Below are 16,770 nucleotides of genomic sequence, written 5' to 3' on the forward strand. Positions count from 1 at the left end.
AAATATGAATAAATATAAGAATAAAAATAAATAGAAATATAAATGCTGGTCTCCGTTTTTGACACATCCTGCATTTTCCATCCATTTGATAGTCAGGGCATGTATTGGACGTGGCAGTGGTTTTCTTCCTTACCTATTCATGGTTTCTGGCTCCATGCTGGCTCTACCCTTATGGTTGGAGTCTGACGGTCAGCATGGCAGGGGGGGGTGGAGTGTTCAAGAGGGGGAAGTTGCCATGGAGTATAAAAGCTACAGATCCGGCACTGGTTTATTTTCGACTGCTCTCTGCTAAACTGCCTGCCAGCTTAGCCTGAATTGCACACAATAGAGCCACGTGAATTTGCCTTATGGGGTATAAAATCAGAGGAAAAAGATATTAAAACAAAAAGGATGCTATAATTAAGGTTGCATGATTCAGTACACGCACACACACAGACAGACAGACAGAGACACACACATTTTAACATTGCAAGGCCCTTGGCAAGAAAGTTGTTTGAGAAAACATGGAAGGCTTTGCTGAGGAAATGGTGTCTGAACTGGGTCCTCCGTGCACCGGTAGCAATGGAGAGTGGAGGTTGTATCAGGGGAAGGGCATTTAGCCACTAAGAACTATTGAAAATTCAGTGAATGAGATGGTGTGGGCATATTTATGAGGGACAGCAAGTGTCAGGCGTGGCTGAAACATGCATGCCAGAGGCACTGGGAGGAAAGGTGGTGAGCAGGATTGTGGCCCAGCATTCGAGGGCTGTGAAAGTCATGGTGAGTGTTTCAGCATTTGCATTTGAAGACCATAGTAACCATTTAATCGTATTTACGATTCATCATATTTTTAGAATGATTACTTCTCCTTTTCAAGTTATAGCAAGGAGTTAAAAAGGAGGAGAGGACAGAGAGGGAGGAGAAAGGGAATATCTGCAATAGTGTCCTTTCTTCCTGTTTAGAAACTTAGAGGGTCCACTTAACGAATTCTAGGATTGATCATTTACATTTATGAAATAGCCTGATTTTGTGGTATGTATGAACTAATAATGTTCACAGTGAAAATGTCTGTAGGTATTTCACTCAATATGTTATTTTTCTTCCACAAAATGGTGTGAGACATTTTATTCAGAATTTAATGAGTCTTAGACACTGTGTGAAGAGAATTATTATCTTCCATGTTTTGAGAATCTCAATGATCCTGCTTTTAGGGCAGTGAAAATATTCGGTATGGTATTATAATGACGGGTGCATGTTGACGTTTATCCAAATCCGTAGAAGGTACCACACCCAGAGTGAACCCTAGGGTAAACTCTGGCCTCTGGGTGGTGATGATGTGTCATGGTTGGCTCATCAGTTGTGACAAATGCCCCATTCTGGTGGAACATTTTGGTAACAGCAATGGGGTGATATCTGTGTGGGGGCAGGGACTATATGGGGAGTCTATACCTTTCTCTGGGTTTTGCTATGAATCTAAAAAAAAAAAAAATTCTTACCAACAACAAGAAAGACAAAACAACAAAATGTTCCTATTAAAGCTGAGGGGAGCTGGGTAATTTTGCTACAGCTCCCCTCAGACAGCTGAGAGTGAATGCTTCTGGTCCTTCACTGCAAGGGGAGGCAAGTCGGAAGCCACCACTGATTGATTTTGTTGGGGCCACAGTGAATGCGCTTGTATGCTTCGCACTGAGTGTGTCAGTGCGGGGGATACAAAGATGGATGTCTTCAGTGCAACTCTGACATCTTGAAGGAGGTGGACACCTCATCACAGGTAAACTCAAAGTCCAGTTGGACTCAATTTAGAAAAAAGAGACAACTAAATTTAACAACTGAGTAATTTTGTTCTTAGGTGCTGAATGTATTCTAATAAAATCAGCTCTCATATTTTTTTATGTCTCCAAAATTCATATTTGACCACAAGAATATATTCCAACTTTGTAGTCTGGCTCTCATGGCCTTTGGCTGGGAGGAAAACTTGCTTTTCCAAGTTGTCCCACTATGACATTAGAATGTGTCTGAACTAGAGGTTTCATACTGAGCTTTTCTATTTGCTTTATCCTCTCCATTAATACTTTAATTGGATTTCTTTCATCTCAAATGCTTTCTCCCCTCTAATTTTCATATCTTTGGATCACAAACTCTTTATAACCAAGGGCCTATTTTGTTTCTACTTCCCTCTTATAATGGGCCCCACATAGTGAAGCTGTTATGTACCTTTTATCTGGTTTTTAGTATTTATTCAAGATACTTGGAATTGTCATTTCCAGCTTCTGATCACCACGAGCAAATTAGCATGATCCACTGTGCTGATAGGATTTCAGCCAGTCAGCAAAGGAAATTTGTGTGTAAAAGAGTCGTGTGGCTCTATTATCTTTATCATTATATAAATGAACAAGGTAGATTAACAACTTTGAAAGTTGATATTAATAATCATAATGGAAAGTCGATACTAATGATGATAATGAAAGTAACCATTCCATTTGCAGGGAGTACAGACCTGCATCTCCCATGCTTTGTACATACTGAAGTATTTAGCCTTCATAGAAACCCTACAGAGTATGTGATTTTACTCTTAATGTTTACAGGTGAAGAAAATGAAGCACAGAGCTATCAAGGGACTTGTTAAATATGGCACCATAGTGGGCAGTTGGGTGGGGTATGAATCTAGGCCACGTGGCCTCAGCCCCTATGCACCATCGCTGTGCTAACCTACCCCTCTGCTCTGCGTTAGAATATCTGCATCTCAGGGAACCTGATTTAGAACTTGTCTGTCTTCAGTTAACATTATAGTTCATCTCTTTTTTCTTTTTTTAAAATTTTTTATTATGTTATGTTAGTCACCATACAGTACATCATTAGTTTTTGATGTAGTGTTCCATGATTCATTGTTTGGGTATAACACCCAGTGCTCCATGCCATACGTGCCCTCCTTAATACCCATCACTGGGCTAGCCCATCCCCCCACCTTCCTCCCCTCTAAAACCCGAAGTTTGTTTCCCAGGGTCCATATCTCTCGTGATTCATTCCCCCTTCTGTTCATCTCTTAACATAATTCTAAATTTTTCACTGCCAATCTATCCCTTAGGAATTTGTATTCTTCTTACTGCAGATGGTTTGTATTCTTCTAGTATCTATCACAAAGTACCTTACGTAATGAATGATTTCATCTACATTTATCTTAAAACTCGTGTTAAATTATTACAAACAGGAGAGCATTTTGCCATTCTTTACAATAACTTCGCAGAATTGTGGTTCAATATTTAAAATAAAAGACAATTACAGAATTTTGAGAGAAGTGAATAGACAGTATAATTTTAAAGTATTTTGAAAGTAGACTAAATTAAGTGGGGAAATTGGCAGCTTGGATTATATGAAAAGAAATAAGTCACAGAAAAAGAGAAAAAGTAAAATCCTAATAGTGAAAGAAGCAGAGACTGGCACTTACATAGTTTTTACTTTATGAGCCAAGTCTTTCTCTCATTTTACCTCCAGAGGTACCATGACTATGTTTAAAGTGGCTTTCCCAAGCGAGTAAATAGTGAAACCCGGATTTGAACTAAAGACATCTGACTCTAGAACCTGTGTTCTTGGCCAAGAAAAATAACTATTTTTGCTAGATTAATAACCATCCCGGATAACATATCAAGTTCGTGAAATATAAACTGATAGAAGATAAAAAATTCTCAGAAGAGCAATATCTTCATTAAAAATGTAGTAAAAATGTAAAACGTGCTTGGTGATAAAAAAGTATACGCACACAATAAGATACAATTTTATTTTCTATTAACCAAGAAAGATAATATGATAGTGTTACAAAATAACCTTTTTTGTTTTTCTGCATGTTCATTAGCTTTCTTGCAGATTAATCATCAACCTTGAAATTATGGCCATACTTGTATATAGAAAATGGTTGTAGAGATACACATACGCAAATTTACTGATAGAATGTTTCTAAAAAGACACATAAAAAAAGTAGGTATTTCTGGAGAGTAGGATGAGAGATTCAATAATTCGGAGACATTTTAATTTTCTTCCCTAACTCTTCTGTGTACTTTTTTTTTTTTTAAATAATGATTTTTTATTATATTATGTTAGTCACCATACAGTACATCCCCGGTTTTCGATGTAAGGCTCGATGATTCATTAGTTGTGTATAACACCCAGTGCACCATGCAATATGTGCCCTCCTTACTACCCATCACCGGTCTATCCCATTCCCCCACCCCCCTTCTTCTGTGTACTTTGAAGAATTAATTATGATCATGAATTATTCTGTAATACAGTTAATGGACACAAAATATTGAAAGACTTTTTAATATTATTAGTAGCAATGGTAATCTCTAGCATTTGAGGCAGCAATATAATACTTGGGAAATTATCTAAATTGTTGTTCGTGAGAGTGTAAATTGGAAGCAACATCAATATCTCAACGGACAAAGGGTCAAATAAATGCCACTTAGAAAAATTTATACAATGTCACATAATTAAACAGTTAAATTATGGAAAGTATAGTAACATGGGAAGGAGTATTAGAGTAACTCCAAGTCTAAAACAAAACACAAAATGATATACAATGATTTCAATGACAAACTATATATGCTATGAGCAAGAACTTGAAACAAAAATCATACTATATTGGAATTATGGAATATTTTTCAAATGACATTTTTAGAATTGTCCTGGGAATTCAGGGTAAAAAGGAACATGGATGGATAAAAACATTCTTACATTATAGGCATTGTTAGGAATTTATGCCACATTGAATTCATGTGCACAAATGCTCAGTATTCTAATGAGTTCAGTTTAAAAGTACAGTAAAGATGGCAAACAGTTTTCCTCAATTATGCCAACCTCAAAGTTCTCCAGACATTTGTAATGACCATCAGTGAAACTGACATTGAACTCAAGAGTTGTAAGTAAAATATGGTCAAAATAGATTTTTGTAAAGCATGTTTAAACCAAGATACTGATGAGGTCAGAGATGAAGAGGTCAGGGACCCAAAAATTAATGAACTGAACTGAGAATATTTGGGAGGGATTCTCCAACAATATGAGTGCTTAATTATATTCAATAGTGTTTTTCAGATTTCAAAGCACATAGCTAAAATTCATGATACACGAACTATATGTGTGTATATGTGAACATAAAATCTTTTTTTTTTTTAATTCCTAGGGAAACTCAGGGTAAGGTAGGGCAAATATTGGCACACCATTTTTCATATGAAGGCTAAATTTCAAGGCAGTTAAGTCATTTGTCCAAGGAAAGTATAAGTTCTGCCATTTTGAATCATGGTAGTAACCAAAAATTTTAAAGGACATTTAATTTTTATTCCTAAAATATAAAGGCTTTGATGAAATGCAGTTTCTTTTTTTTTTTAAGATTTTATTTATTTATTTGACAGAGAGAGAGAAAGCGAGAGAGGGAACACAAGCAGGGGGAGTGCGAGAGGAAGAACCAGGCTCCTAGTGGAGCGGGGAGCCCGATGTGGGGCTTGATCCCAGAACCCCAGGCTCAAGCCCTGAGCCAAAGGCAGAAACTTAATGACTGAGCCACTCAGGTGCCCCTGAAATGCAGTTTCTGAATCAACAGATCTGGGAGAGGCTTGGACTTCTGCAGATTTCCCAAGTTTCATGGAGGATTAAAGGCAGTTGGAGGTACCATAACATGGACCAAAAAGAAGGAATTCAGAGGTCAGTCCACTGGTCTTGCCATGATGTCACTTCTTTTCTTCTCTTTGCAGATTAAGCCCTTGTCAACGGCATCTTATCTGCAGCCGCTAGTAAGTATGGCAATGAATAGCAGTGTGACCGAATTCATTCTGTTTGGATTGACACAGGATGCAGGAAAGCAGAAAGCAATATTTGGGGTCTTCTTGATGCTTTACCTTGCCACTCTGCTGGGGAACGTTCTCATTGTAGTGACTATTAAAACAAGCAGGACCCTTGGGAGTCCCATGTACTTCTTCTTACTCTATCTGTCCTTTGCTGATGCGTGCCTCTCTACAACGACAGCCCCCAGACTGATTGTGGATGCCCTTTCTCAGAAGAAGTCCATTTCCTACAATGAGTGCATGACTCAGGTCTTTGCAGCCCACTTCTTTGGGTGCCTGGAAATCTTTGTGCTCATTCTCATGGCTTTTGATCGCTACGTAGCCATCTGTAAGCCCTTGCGATACATGACCGTCATGAGCCGCCATGTCTGCAGTGTGCTGGTGATTCTGAGCTGGGTGGGATCCTGTATCCACTCTTCAGCACAACTTTTTCTGGCTTTGAGATTGCCTTTCTGTGGCCCCAATGTGATTGACCACTATTTCTGTGACTTGCAGCCCTTGTTGAAACTTGCGTGCATGGACACTTATGTGATAAACTTGCTAGTTGTTTCCAACAGTGGAGCCATATGCATGGTGAGTTTCATAATCCTGCTTATCTCCTATGTCATCATCTTGTACTCTTTGAGAAACTACAGTGCAGAAGGAAGGCGAAAAGCCCTTTCCACCTGCACCTCCCATTTTATTGTGGTTGTCTTATTTTTTGGTCCGTGTATATTCATATACACATGCCCAGCAACCACATTTCCAATAGACAAGATGGTGGCTGTGTTTTATACAATTGGGACACCGTTGCTCAACCCTCTGATCTATACACTGAGGAATGCGGAAGTGAAACATGCCATGAAAAAGTTATGGTGTAGCCAAGTATAACTTCTATTGATACATGATATTCAGGGATTCTAATGTGTATTTCCTTAACAGCTTGGTTTTCTTCATAGACAGGAAAGATAAAATATTCTACTTGGGGGAAAAAAAACAATAAATTTTAATTGCACTAATATTCTGTATATTTGTTTTAATATCAGTAAATATTTACAAATATTATATTTCTTATTCTGAAAGGATTGCTTTAGAATAGGATTACTTACAGTCCCTAACCATATTGAACAACCTATGATGGCCCTTAGTTGAATGCCATTGGTATCTGATCATATTCACGTGATAATTCAGCTTCCTGTACAAATTTGTCTTCAGAAAGAAAGTACTGACTAGGGAAAGAATGATCATGTGTGTGTGCACAAACCAATTCTTTCTCTAGATTTTATTCTAGTCTTTAAGAATGTGGTCATAAGAGCTAATCCATATGGAACTGGAACTTAGAGAGTGGAGGATGCTGTCTTGAGAACCTGGGACTTGGAGAAGGTGTTCTGAGAAAATTCTGCTCTGGAATCTATTCCTGAGCCTGCCTCGCAGGGGAATATACATGGATGGACGCTCAAACTCCAATCAAAGCTAGAAATCTCAGTTAAAACCTGGACTGTCCCTGGAGAACCTCTCAAAGGTCTCTGAATGATGAGAGAAGGAGAATCTCGTACTTGGCAGTGATGGGCGGTATCAGCCAGGAAGCTGACTTTTGGTGGGGTCCTTCCCATTGCTCTTCTCAAGGGAGAAGGAAGAGACAGTGAGGGTGTTTGGCAGCAGGAATATGCAGAAGGGAGGATGAAGGGTAGAAGGGAGACTAAAGAACCATGCACAGTGACGAGCAAGAAAAGGTAAAAGGAAAGTGGGAACTTTGTCCAGGGTGGAGAAAGAACTTTGCCTTCTTGTATTTTGAGAATCACTTCTGGGTATATGAACATTTTCAGGGAGAAGAAAAGTTTCAGAGTATCTCTATATTATTGACCTAGTGTAGCTTAGCTTCCTTGGCTGCCATGTTTGTTCAGGTATCAGGAAAAAGCTTTTTTTTTGTTTGTTTGTTTTTGGTTCCTAACAGTATGTGCAAAATCAAAATTCAGATTCCTTGGAAGAACCCAGGATTGGAAAGTCTGCTTTAGTGCTTTCCAGTTCTGGTCTTTCGGTTTTAGATGAGAATGTTTTAAAATATGTATTTTCATTTCTGAAGATCACCTACTTGATATGTAGGATACCTACCTACCACCCCCCCCCACATCATAATATGTGATGCTCTTTCACTACCTGAGTTTACGATTCCCATCAAATTGGTGCCAGGGAGTACAACTTTAGGTGATAGAGGCTAAGGGGAAAAGAACTTCATAAGTATGTGAAAAATTTCTGCCAATGGAAGACACAATGTTATCATGTCCCACCAAAGATTCCCAGAATTCCAATGTAGGAAGTGGTGGTGGAATACATATTTAAGTCCCAAGGAGGACGTTTGTCAGAGAACAAATGAGAACATTTGAGAAATGTTTGTTTGCACTCACATAAAGGATACACTTTTATGAACAAAATTTGTATAATTAAACTTATCTGTAAATGGGGAAAAATTCAAAGCAAATTGGTTGGAGAGTGATGTTAGGAAGTAGTCATGCGGAAAGGGGAAATGGAATCACTCCAAGCATTGGAAGCGGAAAAAGGAAAGGAAGTCTGAAAATCAATCTTTGATTGGCAGGGGGAAAAAAAAAAACAGAATAAAATGACCTCATAAAAGAGCCGAAAGAGTTCTCAAAACCCTTTTGTGATTGCAGTTGTGAGGGGAGTCATTTCCAGTTCCTTTCATCTCTATGTTCAGGTTGGAGACTTCTTGTGCAGCTTGGGGCTGTCCTAGCGTTCACCTGCTGTTTCCTTTCTCTGAGGAATCCCAGTACTATGTTGCCCGTTGTCCAATACTGAATATAATGTTTCGTATATATTTGCGCAGCTTTTAGAGACAGCAATAGGGAATTCCAGTGACTGCATTATGTCCAGAAATTTAAAACACTACATTTTCTTTAGAAAAAAGGAATTAGGTTTGCTTTTATATTTTTTAATAATAATCATTAGCTGTGGAAATGGAAATGAGTGCATTTCCTTGCTTAAAAAATAGGATAATATTACAAGGGAGTATGTAATTCATGTTGAAATAATTTCTCCTTGCATCTCATCTCCCGTGTCCCCATTCCTACTGTAACTGGATTTAAAATGTATTTTTAGCTTTTTCTGCATCCTTTTCCTCTTTGTTTTGAGTCTCCCATACACATAAAATTCTATTGGAAATGTTTTTTTACTGACTTTGTGAGATAGGTTTTAACATTTTTTTTCCAAATTTGTACTCATTTATCTTAAAATAATTTATTTGCATGTGATTAATACTTTCAAACTCATCATATATTAAATTACCAAATATATATGGTTGAATTTCTTTACACGATACTCTGTTCTATTCACGTTTGTTTATTCTGTAATTTTAAAAATTACTATGGCCTTATGATATATTTGCTCTCAGTTCTTCTCCCCCTGTCCCCAAAAATCCTTTGACTATTCTCAACTATATATTTAACCATGTGGAGTTCAGAATCATGTCTCAGCTTCCGTGGAAATCACCTGCAAAGATTTTGATTAGGAATTCACTCAGTGTGTCAATTGCTTGGGAAAAATCAACAACATTAAAATGGGAGTTCTTCCCATCGTGAATTGTATAACTCACTTGACTCGGTCGTTGTGTGTTTGTGAAGATGTTTAGTGTTTTTCATGAAGATTGTACATGTGTTTGTTACATCTCTTAGTCTTATTGTTACTGCGAAGGAGATTTATTTCCTTTTATAATTGCTTTTTAAGCCTACATTCGGAGGTATTATTATGCTGATTTTTGGCTAAGCTCTTTGAATAAACACTATAATCTGTTGGATGATTGTCCTGGTTTGGCGAACTAGGTGAACTCACCAGACAGTATTGGGTTGTGTTGTTTCATGTTTGGTTCTGATTGTTTTATTTCCTTCTACTCTTATTTCATTGCTTGACACAGAATTTCCAAAGTGACAGGCTGGTGGACCGAATTTACCTGAAAATTTGTAAATTTGTTTAACCCAATAATTGTTGTTTAACGTAAGGTTTTATAAACATAATCAGTCATCAGTATATTGAAATAATAAAAATTTATGTAAAATATGAATGCCTGACTTCTCTTGAAAATCTGAGTGTGGGACAGATTTGGATATATGCTCCTCAGAAGGCAACAACACACCAGAGCTTAGTCTTGGCAGACTCTCAAAGGGGACAGGATTTGCTCCCTTTCTACAGGGAGCACATGTCTTAAATTTCTGCTTACATGTCTTTGCACAGCTTGGCTCTATTCAGTTTTTTAAAATCTTCCTAATCTCTGTAAGTGTATGAGGTTGAGAACTTGGCCTTAAAACTCCTAGTAAAATATATAATAATAGCAGCTGTAAAAAGTGGCCTTATATTATTCCTGGATTTAATGGATCTCTCAGAATTAAGTGTGATATTTCTTTCAGGTTTCTGGGACATACAGTTTGATCACGTTAAAGAAATCATTTTACTTTTAGTTTGCTGTGCTTTAATTATAAATCAGATGAAATTTTATCAAATCCCATTTTGGCATCTCAGAAATAATCTTTCTTGGTTTAACCATGGGATTTGATTATCAGAAAATCCCAGTAACAGAAATCAGCAAACTAAGGACTGTTGGAAAGCAGAATATGTAGAAAATTCCAGGTCTAATCTGCTAAAATATATTTAATGAGAAATGGAGGCATGCTATTACTTGAGAACTAATTTAATCCTCTATAAAAAGATGTGAACATACTGACAGTGGACCCTACATTATATGATGGCACAGTCGCAAAAAGCTCTCAATAATAAATGAGAAACAGAAAACTAAAGCTAGCATCACACTATTACTTTGATTGACTTTTATCAAGTTCTAAAATGTTACATATTACACAGATATGAAGACATGGACCTCATTCTAAGGTCCTTCCCAGTGTTTATATTATGTGATATAATAAAATAAAGACCATCTTAAGAGTTATCAAAAGACACAAGTCATGACACCGTTATGGATTTTTTCTTCTGTATCGATAAATGGAAACAGTTTTAAAATATAAAGCTAAGAGGAGTACTTTACTGTGATATATTTTCAAATTCTGTTGTAAAGTTCCTCTACAATAAAAAATTAAAGGACAAATGGAAGCTAGCTGAAAAAGCTTTTCACACGTATTCCCCCAACTCCTCTATAGCACAGAAGTGAGAGTCAGTCAATGTTTGTGAAGACTTTTTGAGTCTTGGTGATTTTTAAGAGACAATAACATTTATCCTCTTTGTGGTTTCAGGGAGGGTTGGCTGTCTTTGCACTACATAATTTGACCCTATGTGCATTTCTGATCTTGCTTCTTGCCATCCTCTTCCTTGACCATTATGTTCCTGGTCTTTCAGAGTTCCTTGAAATTACCGCGGAAGTCCTGCTTTAGAGTGTCCCTTTCTAGAACATTCGCCCCACTAATCCTCACATGCTGTTTCCTCCTTATCATTTTTGCTGTTTATTGATGTTCATCACTGAACATATCGATATGGTTCGGCACTTTTCCTCAGAAAATCTCAACAGAATTCAAAATCAGCTGAAATGTTACCTGGTAATAGAATCCTTTTCTGCCTACCCAACATGAAGTACCCTCCATAAAATAACCAAAGCCCTCCACATCCACCGATGCTGTTCTAATGATCACTCTCTGCCTTCTGTGTTTTTTAAAATTTAAATTCAATTAGCCCACATATAGCACAACATTAGTTTCAGATGTAGAGTTCAGCAATTCATCAGTTGCATATAACACTCAGTGCTTATCACATCGCGTGCCCTCCTTAATGCCATCACCCACTTATCCCACCCCCCACCCACCTCCCCTCCAGCAACCCTCAGCTTCTTTCCCATAGTTGAGTCTGTCGTGGTTTGTCTCCATTTCTGATTTCTTCCCATTCCGTTTTCCCTCCCTTCCCCTGTGGTCCTCTGTGTTGGTTCTTATGTTTTTCATATGAATGAAACCATATGATCATTGTTTTTCTCCCACTGACTGACTTCGCACAGCTTAATACCCTCCAATTCCATCTATGTCCATGTAAATGGTAAGATGGCATCCTTTCTGATGGCTGAGTAATACTCCATTGTTTATATATACCACATCTTCTTTATCCATTCATCTGTTGATGGACGTCTCGGCTCTTTCCATAGTTTGGCTATTGTGGACAATGCTGCTATAAACATTGGAAGGCAGTCGCCCCTTTAGTTCACTACGTTTGTATCTTTGGGGTAAATACCTAGTAGCACAGTTGCTGGATCATAGGGTAGCTCTAACTTCTTGAGGAATCTCCATACTGTTTTCCAGAGTGGCTGTACCAGTCTGGATTCGTATCAACAGTGTAAGAGGGTTCCCCTTTCTCTGCATCCTTGCCAAAATCTGTTGTTTCCTGAATTCTTATTTTTAGCCATTCTTTGTGGTGTGAGGTTGTATCTCATTGTGTTTTTGATTTGCATTTCTCTGATGCCAAGTGATGTGGAGCATTTTTTTTTTTTCATGTGTCTATTGGCCGTTTGTATGTCTTCTTTGGAGAAATGTCTGTCCATGTCTTCTGCCCATTTCCTGACTGGATTGTCTGTTTTTTGGGTGTTGAGTTTGATAAATTCTTTATAGATCTTGGCTACTAGCCCTTTATCTGTAGTGTCATTTGCAAATATCGTTTCCCATTCTGTAGGGTGCTTTTCAGTTTTGTTGAATGCTTCCTTTGCTGTACAGAAGCTTTTATCTTGATGAAGTCAGAATAGTTCATTTTTGCTTTTATTTATTTTGTCTTTGGAGAATGGATGCTGAAATTCTCACCAAGATACTGGCCAAAAGGATTGAATGATACATTAAAAGGATTATTCAGCAGGACTAAGTGGGATTTATTCCTGGGCTACAAGGGTGGTTCAACATCTGTGATTCAATCAATGTGATACACCATGTTAATAAAAGAATGGACTATAACCATGTGATCCTGTCAATCGATTCAGAGAAAGTATTTGACAAAATTCAACATCTTTTCATTGTTGTTTTTAATATTTGAAAATTGTCTCCTTTTTTCACCTGACCATCTGAATTAGGTTATTTGGGGATGAAAGTTTCTTGCATTCTATAGTCATTCAACAGACCTTAAGGGAAACTTAATTGGCATCTGCCAATCATAAATAGACGAAGGTCTTTCCATCAAGATGTCTGGTATATTAGATGGCAATGTTAGCAAAAGTCAAATGGTAATCATGCAAAATAATTATACATTGGATCATTTTTACAAAGAAAAGAAAAAAAGATGTTGACATAGGGAATTACAGAAGGAGTGAAAGAATCTATAAAACAGTCATGGGAGTTGCTCTCTGAGGTAAGGACACTTAATCTCTTAGTCCCAGACTGTAAATTAAATTCAGCAACCACCTGAAGAGGATGAGGCTTGTTTCAGAAAGAAGTAAAAGCACTGAGGTGAGAAAATCACACAGAACTCTGGTGGCAGATGAAAAAGTTCACCACCTGCTGATGCACAGTGAGGGAGGAGGAGAGGTGCTCCAAACGGGGCAGGAGATTTACTGGCAGTAGAAAGATTAATCAGGGCATTTTGCTACAAGGCAAGATGTTTCTGAAGGCAATAGGAAGCCAAGGAAGAGAATAAAGCAGGAAAGTATCGAGATCTTTTAAAAACCCATAATCCTTAAATCCTAAATCTTAAAGGAGGTTCACATATTTTTTAAAGATGAATTTATTTATTTGAAGCAGAGAGAGCACGTGAACAAGCAGGCAGGGGAGGGGCAGACGGAGAGGGAGAAACCGGCTCACCTCTGAGCAGGAAGCTCAGTGCAGGGCCTGATGCCAGTCATGACCTGAGAAGGCAGACACTTACCGCGCTGCACCACCCAAGTGCCCCAAGTAGGTTTGTATCTTTAAGAAATCCCTCTTGCTCCTGGTGGACAATGGAGAGTTTATTTCTCGCACTTTTCAGAATGAATTTCTATTTTTTTTTAGCATTGAGTGTTCTTAGCATGACAGTCACTTGCCAACAAAAGTCCCTCATTTCCCCAGTTTCTTCATGGATTTTTTCACCTCAGCGTTCCTCAGGGTGTAGATTAAGGGATTCAACATGGGTGTGATGATGGAATCAGACACAGCCATTGCCTTGTCTATGGGGTAGGTGGCCACAGGCCGCACGTACAGGAAAATGCATGGCACAAAGAACAAGATGACCACGGTGAGGTGGGAGCCACAGGTGGAGAGGGCTTTGCGCCGCCCTTCAGAGCTGCAAGACTTCAGGGAGCAGAGGATGACCACATAGGAGGCGATGAGGATAAGGAAGATGATGACACACATCACCCCACTGTTGAGGACGACTAAGAGACCCAGGGTGTGGGTGTCCATGCAGGCCAGCTTCAACAAGGGAAACAAATCACATATAAAGTGATCAATGACATTGGGACCACAGAAAGGTATTTGATACGTGAAGAGAAGCTGTATTACCGCATGGATAAAGCCCCCCACCCAGGCCCCTCCCAGCAGCAGGCAGCACACCCGAGGGCTCATGATGGTCCTGTAGTGCAGGGGCTTACAGATGGCCACATAGCGGTCGTAGGCCATCACGATGAGAAGGATGATTCCCACACCACCAAAGAAATGCTCTGCAAAGAGCTGGGTCAGGCAGCCTTCTAAGGAGATGGTAGTGCTCTTGGAGAGAGAGTCCACAATCATCTTGGGGGCAATAACAGAAGAGTAGGTAACATCCAAAAGGGACAAGGAAGTAAGGAAAAAATACATAGGTGATCTGAGACTCTGACTGGCGATTACAGTTACCACAATGAGTAGGTTTCCCAAAACTGTGGACACGTACATGATTAGAAACACAGCAGAGAGCATTTTCCGCAGCTCTGGGTTCTCTGTGATGCCCAAAAGAATGAATTCAGTCACATTGTTTGGATTTCCCATTTATTAGGTTCTAATATACACTTCAGCTGAGAGCTGGAAAACCTAAAAAAAGCAACATGTGATTTATAATTAGAGGTGATTTAGCCTCTTGTCCTTCCAGGACTTCATGGACGTTGTTTGTTGTTATTCATTTATTCACCATCCAAGCATTTGGATCTTAAAATATGCTCAATAAAATGTTTAAAAGGTAGATACTTCATTAATGCCAGCTTATCCCATGACAGTTCTCCTCTTTCTTTAAATGGGTCTTCCATATGAGATACAGTTTTTCTCCCATTATTATTATTATTATTATTATTATTAGTCAACCTTTTTGAGCACCTCCCTTACTCCAGGTACTGGATCTACCCATGATTGACTCAAGAGGATGGAGCAGACCCTCATAGAGTTTAGGAAACAACCAAGGTTGCATAGCTCATGAGTGGTGAAGCCAGAATGTGGACCATATTTTCTGAATCCAGAGTCAGTGCCCTCAAATATTAACATTTTTTCTCTAGTAGTTACTCTGTGAGTATATCATTTACCAATCACTGCACTAGTTTCATTACAATATATTGTCCTGTTTTATCTTCAAACAGAAGTGGGTTATGCTTCCTATGCTCTTTTCCAGACAATGTGACAATTCTGTTGTAATTTTGTGCTTTACCTGTAATTATTAAATGACCAAAATATACCTAAAACTCATGACTATATAACACCTGGGTAATATACTGTTCCTTGATGAAGGTTACAAATAGGGATGGTCCGGCAAAGATCCAGGTCACACATAATGACTCAACTGTGAATCATCCTAGGGCATTCCCTTGATTTCCTCTGTTCCCTAAATGAAGCAAAGGATTCTGGAACCTAGTCACAACACCAGTTAAGCAATTAGGTTTTAGGTGTATTAACTATGTTGCTGGGCACTGTGCCATGTATGACATAGTATTACCTCACTTAAGCCTCATGTAACCACATGAAGTTAAGTACCACTGGGACTCCCATTCTAAAGAAGAGAAATTGAGATCTTGGGAAGTTAAATCTCTTGCATAAGATTAGATAACTAGTGTGCTGTGGACTAGCCTTTTGATCCCACAGCTCAAACTGTTAACTACTCTGTTTCACCAGTGCAGAAGAGAACAAAGGATGGGATGTGTCAAGAGAGTTACTATTGCAACCCAGAAGAAACCCTACAAAGAAAACATACCTTGTGTTACTACTGGGAACTTTAAAGCAGAGACTGGCTGCCCTATCTTAGGAATTTTCTAAAGCACAGCTGCAATTCTTATGTGGATACTACCATACTGTGAATGCTGAGAAATTACTCTTAAAATTCAGCGACCTCACTCCCACCCCATCCCACCTCATACACACAATGCAGAGCTTCCATGGGAGATGGTTGACGTGAAATTTCTTCCCACTGTGTAACCTCATCCTCTCCCTCCTGACCTAAGAACTGAGATCTTGCTTGTGAGGAACCCTGTGAATTACAAGGAACACCGACTCCAGAGTCAGGAAAATAAGAAGTAGGCTTCATCCAAGCTGTGTCTCGAATGCGGTCTGCTCATGGGGCATGTAGCTGTCACCTCCTAGCCTCAGTGTCCTCATGTGTAGTAAAAGGATGGATACTAGCTGAGTAAAGCAGAAGGGCTCTGTCCTCTTCAAACACAATCATTCATCTGTCAATTGCATTAATTGTTTATGCCTCTGGGTAAGGTTTTCTTAGAGAGGTGATTCATTTCATGCTTAAAAGAAAAAAAATTAAAAGCCACTACTCTAAGCAGCATCTAGTTCTCCATCTGTCTTACGGCTTGGAGGTTGAGAGGGTCCATATTGATATAGTACAGATTTGAATTATTCAACCTAACATTCAGCTCAGTCACTAGCGCCCCTCCACACCTGTATTCAGCTTCATTTCTCTGTTCCCCTCACTTTATTTATTCCACTGTCATCCCATACATGTCCTTCCAGACTCCTAGCACTTCTTTCCACAACTGCGTTTCTGTTTGCCGGGGATGTCGCTGGATCCAGGCACAGCAAACTTACTGCTAAATCACAGCCAGTCCACTTACTGGCTTAGTGATCTC

At 38.8% G+C, this 16,770-nt stretch overlaps 2 protein-coding genes across 2 annotated transcripts; one reads left to right on the forward strand and one right to left on the reverse strand.

Annotated features, from left to right (window-relative positions):
• Positions 1–5,762: 5,762 nt before the first annotated feature.
• Positions 5,763–6,680, forward strand: LOC123785192 (olfactory receptor 4C11-like). Its single transcript, XM_045786906.2, has one exon. It carries the CDS (start codon positions 5,766–5,768, stop codon positions 6,678–6,680), a length of 915 nt encoding a protein of 304 aa, XP_045642862.2. The 5' UTR covers positions 5,763–5,765.
• A 1,854-nt stretch (positions 6,681–8,534) lies between these two features.
• Positions 8,535–14,704, reverse strand: LOC123785193 (olfactory receptor 4C6-like). Its single transcript, XM_045786907.2, has 3 exons — positions 13,832–14,704; positions 11,062–11,094; positions 8,535–8,561 (listed from the first exon to the last, which is right to left on the reverse strand). The coding sequence occupies exons 1-3, from the start codon at positions 14,702–14,704 to the stop codon at positions 8,535–8,537; spliced, it is 933 nt and encodes a 310-aa protein (XP_045642863.2).
• Positions 14,705–16,770: the final 2,066 nt, after the last annotated feature.

This window comes from Ursus americanus, chromosome 24 (assembly GCF_024610735.1).
Source record: "Ursus americanus isolate L20-20 chromosome 24, mUrsAme1.1.p, whole genome shotgun sequence".
Classification (NCBI taxonomy): domain Eukaryota; kingdom Metazoa; phylum Chordata; class Mammalia; order Carnivora; family Ursidae; genus Ursus; species Ursus americanus.

Excerpts from the sequence above, each read along its gene's own strand:
- LOC123785192 (XM_045786906.2), top strand. The coding sequence starts at position 5,766 with ATGGCAATGAATAGCAGTGTGACCGAATTCATTCTGTTTGGATTGACA.
- LOC123785193 (XM_045786907.2), bottom strand. The coding sequence starts at position 14,704 with ATGGGAAATCCAAACAATGTGACTGAATTCATTCTTTTGGGCATCACA. Across the intron at positions 11,095-13,831 it reads ACACCCTGAGGAACGCTGAG|ATCAGAAATGCACATAGGGT; the intron begins GTGAAAAAATCC and ends GCAAGAAGCAAG. Across the intron at positions 8,562-11,061 it reads ATAGGGTCAAATTATGTAGT|AGAAAGGAAACAGCAGGTGA; the intron begins GCAAAGACAGCC and ends GGGATTCCTCAG.